Below are 13,380 nucleotides of genomic sequence, written 5' to 3'. Positions count from 1 at the left end.
GATACTGGCTCCTTTCTCCTGGATCCTAGGGACTTATTCAGGCCTTTCATATGCAAAAGCCTCTGAGCACTGCTTGGGTTGGGGATCAACAGGGCAGAGCAAACAGCTATGGCTGATCCTTAGCCCTGCCCTAAGGGGCCCCGTATCTCAGTGTCCCTCGGTAATCGCTGGATTCTCAGTGTACAAGAATATTTTTTAAAGTTCCAATGCATTGAGGTTTAATTTATTTTATGAAGGAATGACTAGTATTCTTACAAAATGATTAATCATGAGATCTTCCCAAATTCCCCACTAGAGCATTTGGACTATGGTTTTATTTTCAGACCTCTCTATGGATACATACATATATATATTCACACAACTTTCCAGCATAAAATGAGATACTTTTCCCCTCTGGATATTAAAAATTCAATACTTGGAAACAAATACAGATGTTTGCTTTTTTATTTCATCCATTTTAATGATCTTATCACAAGACTTCCATTTCGATATATGATCACTTTAGAGCTTTGATGTAATGATTTATTTGCTGTTATTTCTCAGAGTATGGTGGCACAGCTCTTTTATTGCATAAATGTCTGTGGGACAGGCACACCAGCTCTCGTTAGCCAGCAAGTACTGCTATGTGTAGACTAAGAGCTCAATCCATTTGCATTCAACTTATGTTAGGAATGGATTAATGATCAGAACCAAAAGTAGAAGACACTGTAGTATCAGGAACTTAATTTTTAAACTTCACTCACAGAGTCTGTTCTGAGGTTGATTTATAACCAACACAATTTTATTGATATTAGACAGGTCTGGACGATGATAATTAACATAGTATTTGATTTGTGATTATTTGTTTGGTTGCAGGGAAGAGAAACCTATTCTAGTCACCCCCCAGAGAGCTGTGCTTTCCGGTGAGGATGCTTATGAAAAATACCTGAACTTGGAGGGTTCAGGTTCTGAGCCCCCGAGGCAGTTGCAGGAACCTTCCTTCCTTCCTTCCTTCCTTCCTTCCTTCCTTCCTTCCTTTCTTTTTATTTTTTTAAAGTTTTTTTTTAATTGATTTTTTACAGAGAGGAAGGGAGAGGGATAGAGAGTTAGAAATATCGATGAGAGAGAAACATCAATCAGCTGCCTCTTGCACACCCACTACTGGGGATGTGCCTGCAACCAAGGTACATGCCCTTGACCGGAATTGAACTTGGGACCCTTCGGTCCGCAGGCCAACGCTCTATCCACTGAGCCAAACCAGTTAGGGCTCCTTTCTTTCTTTTTTCTGAATCTTGGTTTCTTTCTGAGTGTCTGCTGTTTCTATCAGCCAGGTCCCCCTGCCTCTCCTTTACATGTTTCCTCCCCTTCATAATTTTCACTTGCAAACGACTTTGACTTATTCTGGACCCAACATAATCCCGTGGCATTCCTAGTCCCACTGCCAACTCTTCCCTCAGTCTCCTGAGTCTCCAGGGAACAGAGAGGAAGCGGACAAGCACAGGGAGGAAGATGCCTGCCCAGGTGTCCTCTAGGTACTTTCAGTTTATGAATGAACACAACATTTGTTTTTTCTCTTCCTGGGCACCTCCTCTGCCTTCCGTATCTGTGCTCCCCTGACCCCCGTTCTCTGTATTCCAGGCTGCAGAGCTAGAAAAGTGGGAGTTTCCCTCACCGTTCTCATCTAATTTATTACCAAATTCCGGATTATTATGCTTCCCAAATGTTTATAGGAGCCGTTCTCACCATCCCACCCCTGTCAATACTGCTTTAGTTCCTACCTGGGTTTCAATCCTGCCTTTCACACTCATACCGACTTTCCATCCCTAGACAAGCTACTCAACCATTTCCTAAGCCACTGGTCTTCAAAGTTGGCTGCGAATGGGAACCTTGAACAAGAATACTGATGCGTGGTCCAACTCCCAGGACAGGGATTTCATTGGAGTGGAGTGAGGCTTGAGCGTTTGGGAACACCGATCACCCCTTCTCAGGACCTTGCAGTCGCTTCTAAACACACTCCCTCCCAGTCTTACCTTCTCCACTCTGACCCCAGAAGGAAATAGCTAGGAAGCCAATCTGATCATATCATTTCCTGCTTAGAACCCTGCAGGGGTCTCTGGCTCTACTGAACACAGTCCAAGCCTCTTACTGTGCCTTCATGAGTCTGCTCTTGCCGACACGATTCGCTGTTTCCCTTCACTCCCTGCCAACAGCACTACCCGGAGTCTGTGCACAAAACCTTACTGTCTGTCAACCCCATATCGTTGCCCATGTGATCCTCTGCCTGGGATGCTCTGCGTGCCCCTCCCTCCCAGCTGGCTCTGGCCCCCATCTCTCCCTTCTTCTCTGGTTAATTCTAATTCCTATTTATCCTTTGTCCTTCTGCTGTCATCTTCCATTGGGATGTCTTCCCTGACCTCTGTGTAGACTCTATTCTTTTCTTTTTATAAATATATTTTTATTGATTTCAGAGAAGAAGGGAGAGGGAGAGAGAGATGGAAACATCAATGATGAGAGAGAATCATTGATCGGCTGCCTCCTGCACTTCCCCTACTGGGGATCGAGCCCACAACCCAGGCATGTGCCCTGACCGGGAATTGAACCGTGATCTCCTGGTTGATGCTCAACCTCTGAGCCACACGGGCTGGGCTGCAGACCCTATTGTTACTATAACATGTTAAACTGTAGTGTGTCTCTCCTACTTTTTGAAGACAGGGCTTATTCTCTGAAAAATCAAAGTCCTCAAATTTTACTGGAACAAAAAAAAAGTTTAATGCAAAACTTGCTGTACTTGTGAAGCCATTCTTGTGTCTACTTTAGCCCGGATTTACTTCCTTGTCTGTATTCCTAAAGCACTGAGAATAGTTTCATCCCTAACCAGTGTGTTGTGAGTAACTTCAGGATAGAAACCTTGCTGTTTTATTTTTTACTAGAGGCCCAGTGCATGAGATTCGTGCACTGATAGGGTCCCTAGTGGCTACTGGCTGGGGCCTCCCTCCCTTCCCCCAGCTGGCCCCACCCCCTGGTCAAAGTCCAGGAGGATCCCCTTGGTTGAGAGGACAATTTGCATACTATGTTTTTATTATATAGGATAAGTTCCCTAGAGCACCCAGCATAGTAGTTTACTCATAATGCTGCTTAAAAACACCCATTGGTTGCTGGAAGCAAATAGGGTTTGGAAGAGCTCATTCAAGGATCATGGGTAAAAAAAAAAAAAAAAAAGGAAAAATCTACTTTATAAAAAAATTGTGACGATCCAGACCTATCCCATACAGTGACTACTAATCACATTTGGTTTTTGAGCATATGAAATGTAGGCAGTGCCATTGAGGAACTACATTTTAAGTTTTATTTACTTTTATTTAATTTTAAAAAACTGGCACTTGATTTAATTGTTGGTAAACTTTCAAGTGTGTTTGGGACAAGTTGGATATATGAACCTACTTTTTAAAATGTGAACTTCATGAAATCTAAATGCAGATCAAGGTTTTCCAATGAAAAGTTAGCTTCTGAATTCAGATGTGTTGTAAGAATAAATTAACACTAGATTTCAAAGACTTACGTATAATAAAAAGAATGCAAAACATATCATTTATAATTTTATGTTGATTGTAGGTTATAATGGTAATATTTTGGATATGTGGATTAAATAAAATATATTACTAATTAATTGTATCTGATTTTACTACTAGAAAGTTAAAAATTAATACGTAGTTTGAATTATATTTTTATTGAACAGAACTGATCTATTTCAATTCAAGGATTTGTGTTTTTTTTTTAAATATATTTTATTGATTTTTTACAGAGAGGAAGGGAGAAAGATAGAGAGTTAGAAACATCGATGAGAGAGAAACATCGATCAGCTGCCTCCTGCACATCTCCTACTGGGGATGTGCCCGCAACCCAGGTAGATGCCCTTGACCGGAATCGAACCTGGGACCTTTCAGTCCGCAAGCTAACGCTTTATCCACTGAGCCAAACCGGTTTCGGCAAGGATTTGTTTTTTGATAACAATAAGAATTATTATTATTTTTAATCTTCAGCCAGGGATATTTTTTCCATTGAGTTTTAGAGAGAGTGAGGGTAAGGAGGGAAGGAGAGAAAGAGAATAGAGAGAGAGAGATATCGATGTGAGAGAGGCATATTGATCAGTTGTCTTCCGCATGGGTCCTGACCAGGGCCAGGGATCAAACCAGAATTGAACCTGTGACCCTTTGGTGCGTGCGCCAACACTCTAACCATTGAGCGCACTGGCCAGGGCATGTTTTTTGATAATCATTATGATGATGGGTTCTCATTCATCTCGTTGTCTAAGATGGTTTTTAGTAACTAGTGGTGAGTAATTTCACAGACAGTTAATGGAGTATCTCTTTTGAACTCTTCTCTTAATGCAGATCACAATTCACCTTCTCAGCCCAAGGAAAATAGCCTTGGCCAGAACCATCAGCCGGAGGAAACAATCCACAAGTTGGCCATGCAGCTGAAGAACATTGGAGACAGCGTTGATCACTGGATGGCTCAAGAGGTGAGGCCTCTGTTTCTCTAGGAAGGGCTGGCAGGTAGGAAGAAGAGCAGGTGGAACAATGGCTGCTAAGTGGCTAGGATGTCCAGGAATGAGCAGAACACGTGGATTAGTAATGTCTGGATTACCAAGCATTCAATCTGAAAATTGTGAACCTGACTCAAGGTCAGTATTTGACCGCACACCTGCTGCTCAAACTGTGGTCCATGGACTAGGAGCCTCAGCTTCACCTAGCAGCCGGTCATATGTGCAAAATCCCAGCCCACATGCTGGAATCACCATCTTCCTTTTTGTTGTTGTTGATCTTCACCTGAGGATATCTTTTTCCATTGTTTTTCAGAGAGAGTAGAAGGGGAGGAGATAGCGAGAGAAACATCAATGTGGAGAGACACATTGACGGGTCGCATGCCACCCGTACACCAACTAGGGGCGAGGAGTGAACCTGCAACCAACGTATGTGCCCTTGACCAGGAATCGAACCCACAACCCTTTGGTGAGCAGGCAGACACTCTAACCACTGAGCACACCAGCCAGGGCACCATCTAATTTTTTGCACCGGGGATTTGTGTGCACATTAACGTGTGAGGGACTTTGCTGCACACCCTTAAACTAGGATGCCTTTTGGAATCACCTAGTGTAATCTCAAGAATTACAGCTGCTGCCCCGACTGGAGTGGCTCAGTGGTTGAGCATTGACTTAGGAACCAGGAGGTCACAGTTCAACTCCCAGTCGGGGCACATGCCTGGGTTGTGGGCTTGATCCCCAGGAGGCAGCCAATCAGGGATTCTCACTCATCATTAATGTTTTTATCTCTCCCTCTCCCTTCCGCTCTGAAATCAATAAAAATATTTAAAAATCCTATGTTATAAAAGGCCAATATGCAAATAGACCAAACGGTGGAACAACTGAACAACTGGTCACTATGATGTGCGCTGACCATCAGGGGGCGTGTGCAAAACATGGAGGGCATTGGCCACGGTGGGATGGTGGAACAGGTGAGCAGGGGCACCAGACCAAGGCGGGGCACTGGCCACTGTCATCAGGGCAAGCCTCTAGTGGTTACTGAAAACTTTTTGTTCCCGCGTGCCATGGTCCTGCCCGGTGCTCGCACCTACTGCCGGCATTGACCCTGCTTAAACCTGCTGCCAGCACCAAAGCTGCCACTCACACCCACTGCCAGTGCCGGCACCAGTCCCGATCACTCGGTGCCATCAGCAGTGCGAGTGGTGGCTGCTGGCCCTGATCGCCCCTGAGGGCTTCTCTACCTCCCCCTGGGGCCTGAGGGGCGATCAGGGCAGCAGCTGCCACTTGTACCCACTGACAGCACTGGACCCGCTTGCACCTGCTGCTGGCACCGGCCCCAATCGCTCTGCGCTGTTAGCAGGTGCGAGCGGAACCGGCGCCGTCAGCACATGGAAGCACCATCAGCACAAGGAGTGGGGCTGCCGGCAGATGGGGGGGTGCTGTGGAGGGAAGGGCCGGGTGGGGACTCAGAGGAGATGGGCTGCAACCCACCACTGTGCTTACTGCAGCCTCACGGCCCACAGTTCCTTTCAAGGTGCACAAATTTGTGTACCGGGCTTCTAGTATGTATATAAAAGAATTACAGATGCCTAGGCCCCATCTTGAGAGGTTCTGATTGAATTGGCATGAGGTGTGGCCTGGGCACCAGGCGTTTTAAAAGCTCCCCAAGTGAATCGAATGTTCAGTCAGGGAGGCCAACCTCTGCCTTAGACTGTACTAATCCCCCTGAACCAATCCCAAGGTATGATCTAAGCCCCACTCTCACTGATCTCTTAGTTTCTCCTGATTATAAGAGGTATTGGGGGCAAACAGGAAAGAATAATGCTTTGCCATTGGAAATCTTAGGGGTAATGAAATCCACAGGCAACTTAGTTTCCCCCAGAACCACCTGGAGTTGGCAGCAGAGAGAGAATGGTCACTTGGGCTCTGGGATAGGAAGGGTGGCTGTCCCTCGAGCCCAACTTCTTGTCCTTCGCTTCCCCTCTCCGGTGACGATTCTTCTCATCACTGCTGTTGCCACCGCGCTGGCTCAGGGAGCACCGTGTCTTCTTTCGTGTTCTGGTCCAAATGTAGACAGTGTACAGCTTTTCCCTCAAATAAAACATTCCGAGACAACACATGATTGGGAGGCCCCGACAGCAGCACTACTAAAAGCAAGAAGGAAACAAAGATGAAATAAACACAGGCAGTCAAATAAGCCATTTGATAGACCGATTTCATTAAGACAAATATTTATTGGACACCTACTGTACACCAGGCTCAGCTGCAGGCGTGGGCAGCTGGAGCAGAGAGCGGGGTGGGTGAGCCCACTCTCACAGACCTCAGTCTAGGAGGGAGACAGAGCAGGCAGCGGACCATCAGGCAGGATGCCCACTGGAGCAGCATTGGAAGACAGTGATGGAGACTGACTTGGGTGGGCAATTGGAGAGGCGGTATCTCTGGGGAGGTGATGTTTGAGCAGAGACTGGAAGTGAGGGATGAGGCATGGGACTACGTGGGGGGAGTGTTCCAGGCAGAGGGAACAGCGAACGCACAGCCCTGTGACAGGAACAGGCTCAAGGACAGTAAGGAGGCCAGACTGGTTGGAGGGAGTGTGGTCTGGAGCTTGGCCTCCGTGCAGAGTGCGCTGTATCCAGGGCCAGAGCGCAGAGGGGGCCCCACAGGCTGGGGCCAGTGTGCAGCAGTGGAGGTGGTAAGAAATGAGCGGTCAGACCCAGGGTGCATTTAGAAGTAGAGCCTGCGGGATTGGCCGATGAGCAGGAGGTGCGGAGGGAGAGGAAAGGAAAGCATACTTCAGTGTTTTGGCTGGAGCCTCTGGATGGATCGGTGGTAGCGCCGTTTACTGAGATGGAGGAAACTGAAGAGCAGGTTTTGGGGGAAATAGAGCTCGATTTGGGACACTTGAGTCTGACGTTCCTATTAGACATGCAGACTGAGATGTTGTAAAGTTGTGCAGGAGTTTTTCCTTCTGGAAATTCCTTAGTTCAACTTTCCTGCTTCTTGATCAGCTAATTTTGAATACTCATGGGTCCTGCTAATATGTTTCTCCGAATAGGAGAGACCAGGGTAGGACACAATGAACCTCCTTCTCCACGTTGCCTCCTTTTCTTTACCTTTTGTAATTTGCTTATAAGTCTTAAATTTGCCTCTGCAGCCGCATAAATCAACACTGAACGGCCCCAGGTTTTCTTTGTTTTATGTGTAGCACGTGTCAGTCCTTCATTTCTTCTTATTGCTGAATAATATCCCGTTGTCTGTATAGATCACATTGTGTTTAGTCACCCGGGGATGGATATTTGGGTTGTTTCCGCTTCGGGGTTATTATGAAGAATGATGCTATGAACTTGTGGGCACGTGTTTTTGTGTAGAATATGTTTTCAGTTCTTTTGGGTACATTCCTGGGCGTGGGATTGCTGTGCTCGGTGAGAATTCTATGTTTAACGGTTGGAGGAACATCCAGACTGTTTCCCAAAGTGACTGACCTGCTTTCCACTCCCACCAGCAGCGCACAGGCTCCAGTCTCTCCTCATCCCTTCTCAACATTTGTTATTAACTGTCTTTTTGTTTATAGCCAGCCAGTGGGCTTGAGGAGTTATCTCATTCTGGTGTTGATTTGCATTTCCCTGGTGGCTAATGTTGTGTATCTTTTCAAGCGCCTAATGGTCATTTGTGTATCTCTTTGGAGAAATGTTTATTCAGATCCTTTGCCCATTTAAAAAATTGGGTTATTTGTCTCTTATTATTGAATTGTAGGAGTTCTTTACTAGTATATATTCTAGATGTAAATTCCTTATAAGAAATACTATTTGCAAATGTTTTCTCGTAGTCTGTAGGCTGTCTTTTCACTACCTAGGTGGTATTCTTTGAGAAACAAAAGTTTTTTGATTTGAGGAAGTTCATTTTTCTTTCGTTTCTAGTGCTTTTGGCATCCGGTCTGAGAGAAATCATTGCCTAATCCTAAATCATGAAGATTTACACCCATGTTTTCTTCTGAGAGATTTTTAGTTTTAGCTCTTAAATTTCGGTCTCTGATCTAGTAGGAGTTCACTTTTGCATATGGTGTGAGTTAAAAGTCCATCCTCAATCTTTGCATGCGGGCACCCAGTCTTCGCAGCATCGGTTGTTGAAAAGACTGTTCTTCCCCTGGCACTCATGGGAAATCAGTGGCCTGTAAATGGGGTCTTCTCTCTGGACTCTCAGTTCTCTTCCATCGATCTACATGTCTACCCTTCTGCCTGCCCTCACTCTTCTTGCAGGAGTTTACAAAGCGGGCCTTGACCTAGACTTTTTTAAAAAAAAATTTTTTTCTTTATTGATTTTAGAGAGGAAGGGAGAAGAGAGAGAAATGTCAATGAGAGAGAATCATTGATCAGCTCCCTCCTGCACGCCCCCAACTGGGGATCAAGCCTGCAACCCAGGCATGTGCCCTTGGCCGGAATCAAACCTGGGACCCTTCAGTCACAGGCTGATGCTCTATCCATTGAGCCAAGCCAGTGAGGGCTGACCTAGACTTTTAAAGATCGCTTGTTCTCTACCCAGAATTGCATTTTAGAACACTTTTAATAGACCACATCATAATTTTAAAATAATTTTAGAAATGTCTTCTAAGTTTGGTTCTAAAATGCCGAAGGCTTTACTCTGCTGCTTCCAGGCTTAAATCCAGCAACTTCAACAGAATTTCAAACCCCGCACGGTTCATTTCCTTTATGTACAGTCATTGTTTACCCACCTTTTGTATTCAGTTCCATCAAGTGGTCACACTGGCTCGCCAGGTCCCTTCGTGCTTTAGATGTATTTAAAGAAACTTTCACTCTGCCTCCGGAATGGAACGCCCGAGCTAGGAGCTCAGCAGGCCATGCGTTGTCTGCTGAACTGACCGCCCGTGAACTGCCACACATCTGCTGTCTGTTGTTTTCACGAAGCGAGCATTCTGTATTTTCAAATAGGCCTGGTGCTCAAAATAACATGTTTTGCCATTGAGTTATATAGGGTTTTGATTCCAGGAACTGGTCTTTTTTTTTAAATCGAGGGCATGACGTTTTCCTAGATATAAAGTATGTTTTATAATAGTCTTCCCATCACTTTGAGGATCTTAAATGTTTCTCTACAGGAAGGACTCTTTTCTTCTGGGTTCTAGAAACTGCACCCTCCGTGTCCCTATAGCCCTAGGGGTGGCACCAACTCTGTGGTTACCAGCCCTCGGTACCGTACCCCCCCCCCCCATGGCCCCTACCCACGGTGTAGGTTGTCTCCTTATTCAAACCGCCCTCAGTTATCCTAATTTGAGTGTGCCACCTGTTTTCTCTGGGACCCTTACTGATACAGTAATGCCTAGGGAACCTCTTAGTTTGTTAGAAAGTGGGGAGGGAAACTAACATTTATTAGAGGCCCCAGGCATGACATTCATGCACTGGGGGTGGGGGGAGTGTCCCTCAGCCCGGCCTGCACCCTCTCGCAGTCTGGGACCCCTCCGGGGATGGCCCAGCAGTGGGACATCCCCCGAGGCGTCCTTAGTGCTGCTGTGGAGGCTGGAGAGGCTCCTGCCACCGCCGCTGTGCTCACCAGCCATGAGCCTGGCTTCTGGCTGAGCGGTGCTTCCCCTGTGGAAGCGCAACGACGACCAGGGGGCAGCTCCTGCTTTGAGCGTCTGCCCCCTGGTGGTCAGTTCATGTCATAGCGACCAGTCATTCTGCCGTTGGGTCAATTTGCATATTAGGGTTTATTATATAGGCTTTCTTCCAGGTACTCTTCGAAAACACTCTCAGGGGGCAGAGAGAAAACAGCTTTTCCTTTCATTTAATTCTCACAGGAACCCTATCAATTCGTGGTACAGGTGTTTCAAGAGAAGCAGCTGAGGTTCAGAGAGATCTGGTCACCTATCCCAGCATCTGGCTCAGCGCTCATTTTCTTGTCTGCCTTGCTGGAAGGAAATTCATTCATCTTCCTAATGAATATAAATTATAAGAGAGAAAAATCCTTTAGTGGTTTCCTGTTACTGACAGGACAAAGTCTAAAGTCCTTAACCTGCCGCTAATGATTTATCATTCATTCAGTCAGTCGGCTAACAGGTACTGAGTACCTGGTGTGTCGGGCTGTTCCCGGACTGCAGACAGGGCCGTGACCAGGACAGACACACTCCCTGAGATCAGGGAGCTTATATTCTCAAGGGAGACAAGTAATAAATAAATAAAGTACATAGCTTATTTTGGAGGAAAATAAAGCAAGGAAGGGGATGAAGCGTGCTTTTGGTATTGATTGAATTAATATTAATACTGAATTTCCCACTTCGGATTATTCTATTGCCTTAAAACAAACAAACAAACAAACAAACCCCCCCCCCCCCACTCTTTTTGAACAGGATGCTCAGCGGGAAGGCAGAGAGGCACTGGCTCAGTTTGTGGTGGTTTTCCGTGTGGGAGGCCACGCGCTGCTGCGCTTCCTCTGGAACAACCACTGGATGTAAGAGGAGCGGACATCCGAGCTCTGCCGCCCCTGTGCTGAGGAGGACGAGTCCCTGCACAGGGGGGAGGAAGGCCCCCCTCCGCCCCGTTTTCACCGTCACTGTTGGCTTATGCGGCTTCGTTGGAGAGCTGCAGGCTCACTGACCATTTGTCTGTTCAGAGCAACTGCTGTGCCATGTCTGCGAGTGCCCCACCTCGTGGCAGAGCCGCAGGCGCGCTCAGGAGGCGCTGCCAGGGTCCCCGGGGCATCTGCTTCCCCAGGGAACCTGCGCCTCGTCCTCAAACCAGAGGTCACAGCAATGGACGCTTCTCCCTGGCCCTCCCTGGGCGCCCAGCCCCCTGTTGGCCCCACTCTGGGTGCCCATGTCCAGATCCGCAGCCCCCGTTCTGCTCATCCCTTTCTGTCCACCCGTGTTCCCTGTCTTCCCCTTTTAGGAGCATTCCAGGTGTTAAGGAAGTTTGTTGTTATAAACTATAAGTTCTGTATATGGTTGAGTTATTTGTTATTTAAAAATGAAATAAATGTTGTTTTATGGAGCATGAAACATCTTCGCATATGTCTTTTGTGAGGAAGGGATTCCACTTATTCCGGCTCACCTGGGTTCATAATTTCATAGACTTTATTTTTTACTTTTTAAAATATATTTTTATTGATTTCAGAGAGGAAGGGAGAGGGAGAGAGAGATAGAAGCATCAATGATGATCATTGATGGGTTTCCTCCTGCACACCCCCTACTGGGGATCGAGCCCACAGCCCGGGCCTGTGCCCTTGACTAGAATTGAACCTGAGACCCTTCAGTCCACAGACCGACGCTCTATCCACTGGGCTAAACCAGCCAGGGCCATAGACTTTCGATCTTACGCAGCATCATTTGCCCTTCCGAAGGGAAACGCCCCCATTTTTTTAGTCTGCCTCATGCAGCACCTACTTTTTCCATCATCACCGGGTTTTGGCTGACATGGAACAGATCCTGGACTTCTTTCTTTCTTTTTTTACTATTCTGAACAGGTATGTAATCGTATGGTTAAACATGAAAACAATATTAAAAACTTGCAGTTTTTTTATTTTCTATCTTGAATCTCAATTATTTATTATACATCCTTCCAGATACCACACAGCACACACACACACACACACAGCACACACACATACACCACACACACACACACTGCACACACACATACACCACACACACACACACTGCACACACACATACACCACACACACACACACTGCACACACACATACACCACACACACACACACTGCACACACACATACACCACACACACACACACTGCACACACACATACACCACACACACACACACTGCACACACACATACACCACACACACACACACTGCACACACACATACACCACACACACACACACTGCACACACACATACACCACACACACACACACTGCACACACACATACACCACACACACACACACTGCACACACACATACACCACACACACACACCGCACACACACATACACCCCACCCACACACACACACCACACACACATACACTGCACACACACATATACCACACACACACACCACACACATACCCACACCACACACACACACAATCACCACACACACACACATACCCACATTCCCCCCCCCACACACACGGCAGTGTGCAATTCCGTGGTGCTGGGGTGCTGGGTGAAGGGTAGATGCACCTGTAACTGTGCTAGGTCCTGCCACTGCCTCCATGGGGTGAGGCCACTCTGTGCCTCAGCCTCTCCAGCAGATGATGCTGCTAAACTTTTGGATTGTTGTTAAATTAATGGGGTGGAAATGATCTCCCAGAGTAGCTTTATTAACGAGTGACTCTGAACATCTTTCCTGTGTTCAGAGGCCACTGGCCTTCTGTTTTCCGTGTTTGCCCATCACACCCTTTGCTCATGCTCCTTGTATTCCCGGCCTTGTTCTCAGGGGCGCTAGGAGCTCATGCCAGGCGGGGCTAAGCCTTCCTTACCCAGCACCCACCCCGGTGTGCAGCGGAAGGTTAAGGCTTCTCCCCTCCTTTTCTTCCGAGGTTGCTTTAGTGCTTATAACCTCTCCGTTCCCCTCAAGACGGAGGGAGCTGAGGCAGGTGCGCAGAGTGATGGGCAGGGGCGCGTCACCCGGGGCAGCCAGAGGCCTGGGGACAGGTCCGCTGAGCTCTGATGTCCGGGTCTGGGGCTCTGCTGGCCACATGGCAGGTGGACAAAGTCCCCCACCCCCAAGGGGAAGCACTGGTCTTGACGGAGCTGGAGCGGCCCCTCCTATCCATCCGCGAAGATGCACAAGACCCCAGCCCAGGACCAGGGGCCCCTCAGCTCCCCAGACTCCGCAGAACCCCACTTTCATCTCCCTGGGAGCCAGGGCCAGGCTGTC

General features: G+C 47.3%; 1 protein-coding gene across 1 annotated transcript in view; it reads left to right on the top strand.

The window, feature by feature from the left end:
* Positions 1-11,528, top strand: part of STK38 (serine/threonine kinase 38) — a 109,752-nt gene extending 98,224 nt beyond the window's left edge. Inside the window, exons 10-11 of the mRNA XM_015560865.1 lie at positions 4,371-4,501; positions 10,881-11,528. Of these exons, the coding sequence (XP_015416351.1) occupies positions 4,371-4,501; positions 10,881-10,985 (236 nt within the window). The 3' untranslated portion in view covers positions 10,986-11,528. The remainder of the gene's footprint in view (positions 1-4,370; positions 4,502-10,880) is intronic.
* Positions 11,529-13,380: the final 1,852 nt, after the last annotated feature.

Source organism: Myotis davidii, unplaced genomic scaffold, assembly GCF_000327345.1.
Source record: "Myotis davidii unplaced genomic scaffold, ASM32734v1 scaffold1036, whole genome shotgun sequence".
NCBI lineage: Eukaryota > Metazoa > Chordata > Mammalia > Chiroptera > Vespertilionidae > Myotis > Myotis davidii.
The sequence above is the reverse complement of the archived record's forward strand: the minus strand, read 5'-3'. Positions and strand labels throughout refer to the sequence as shown.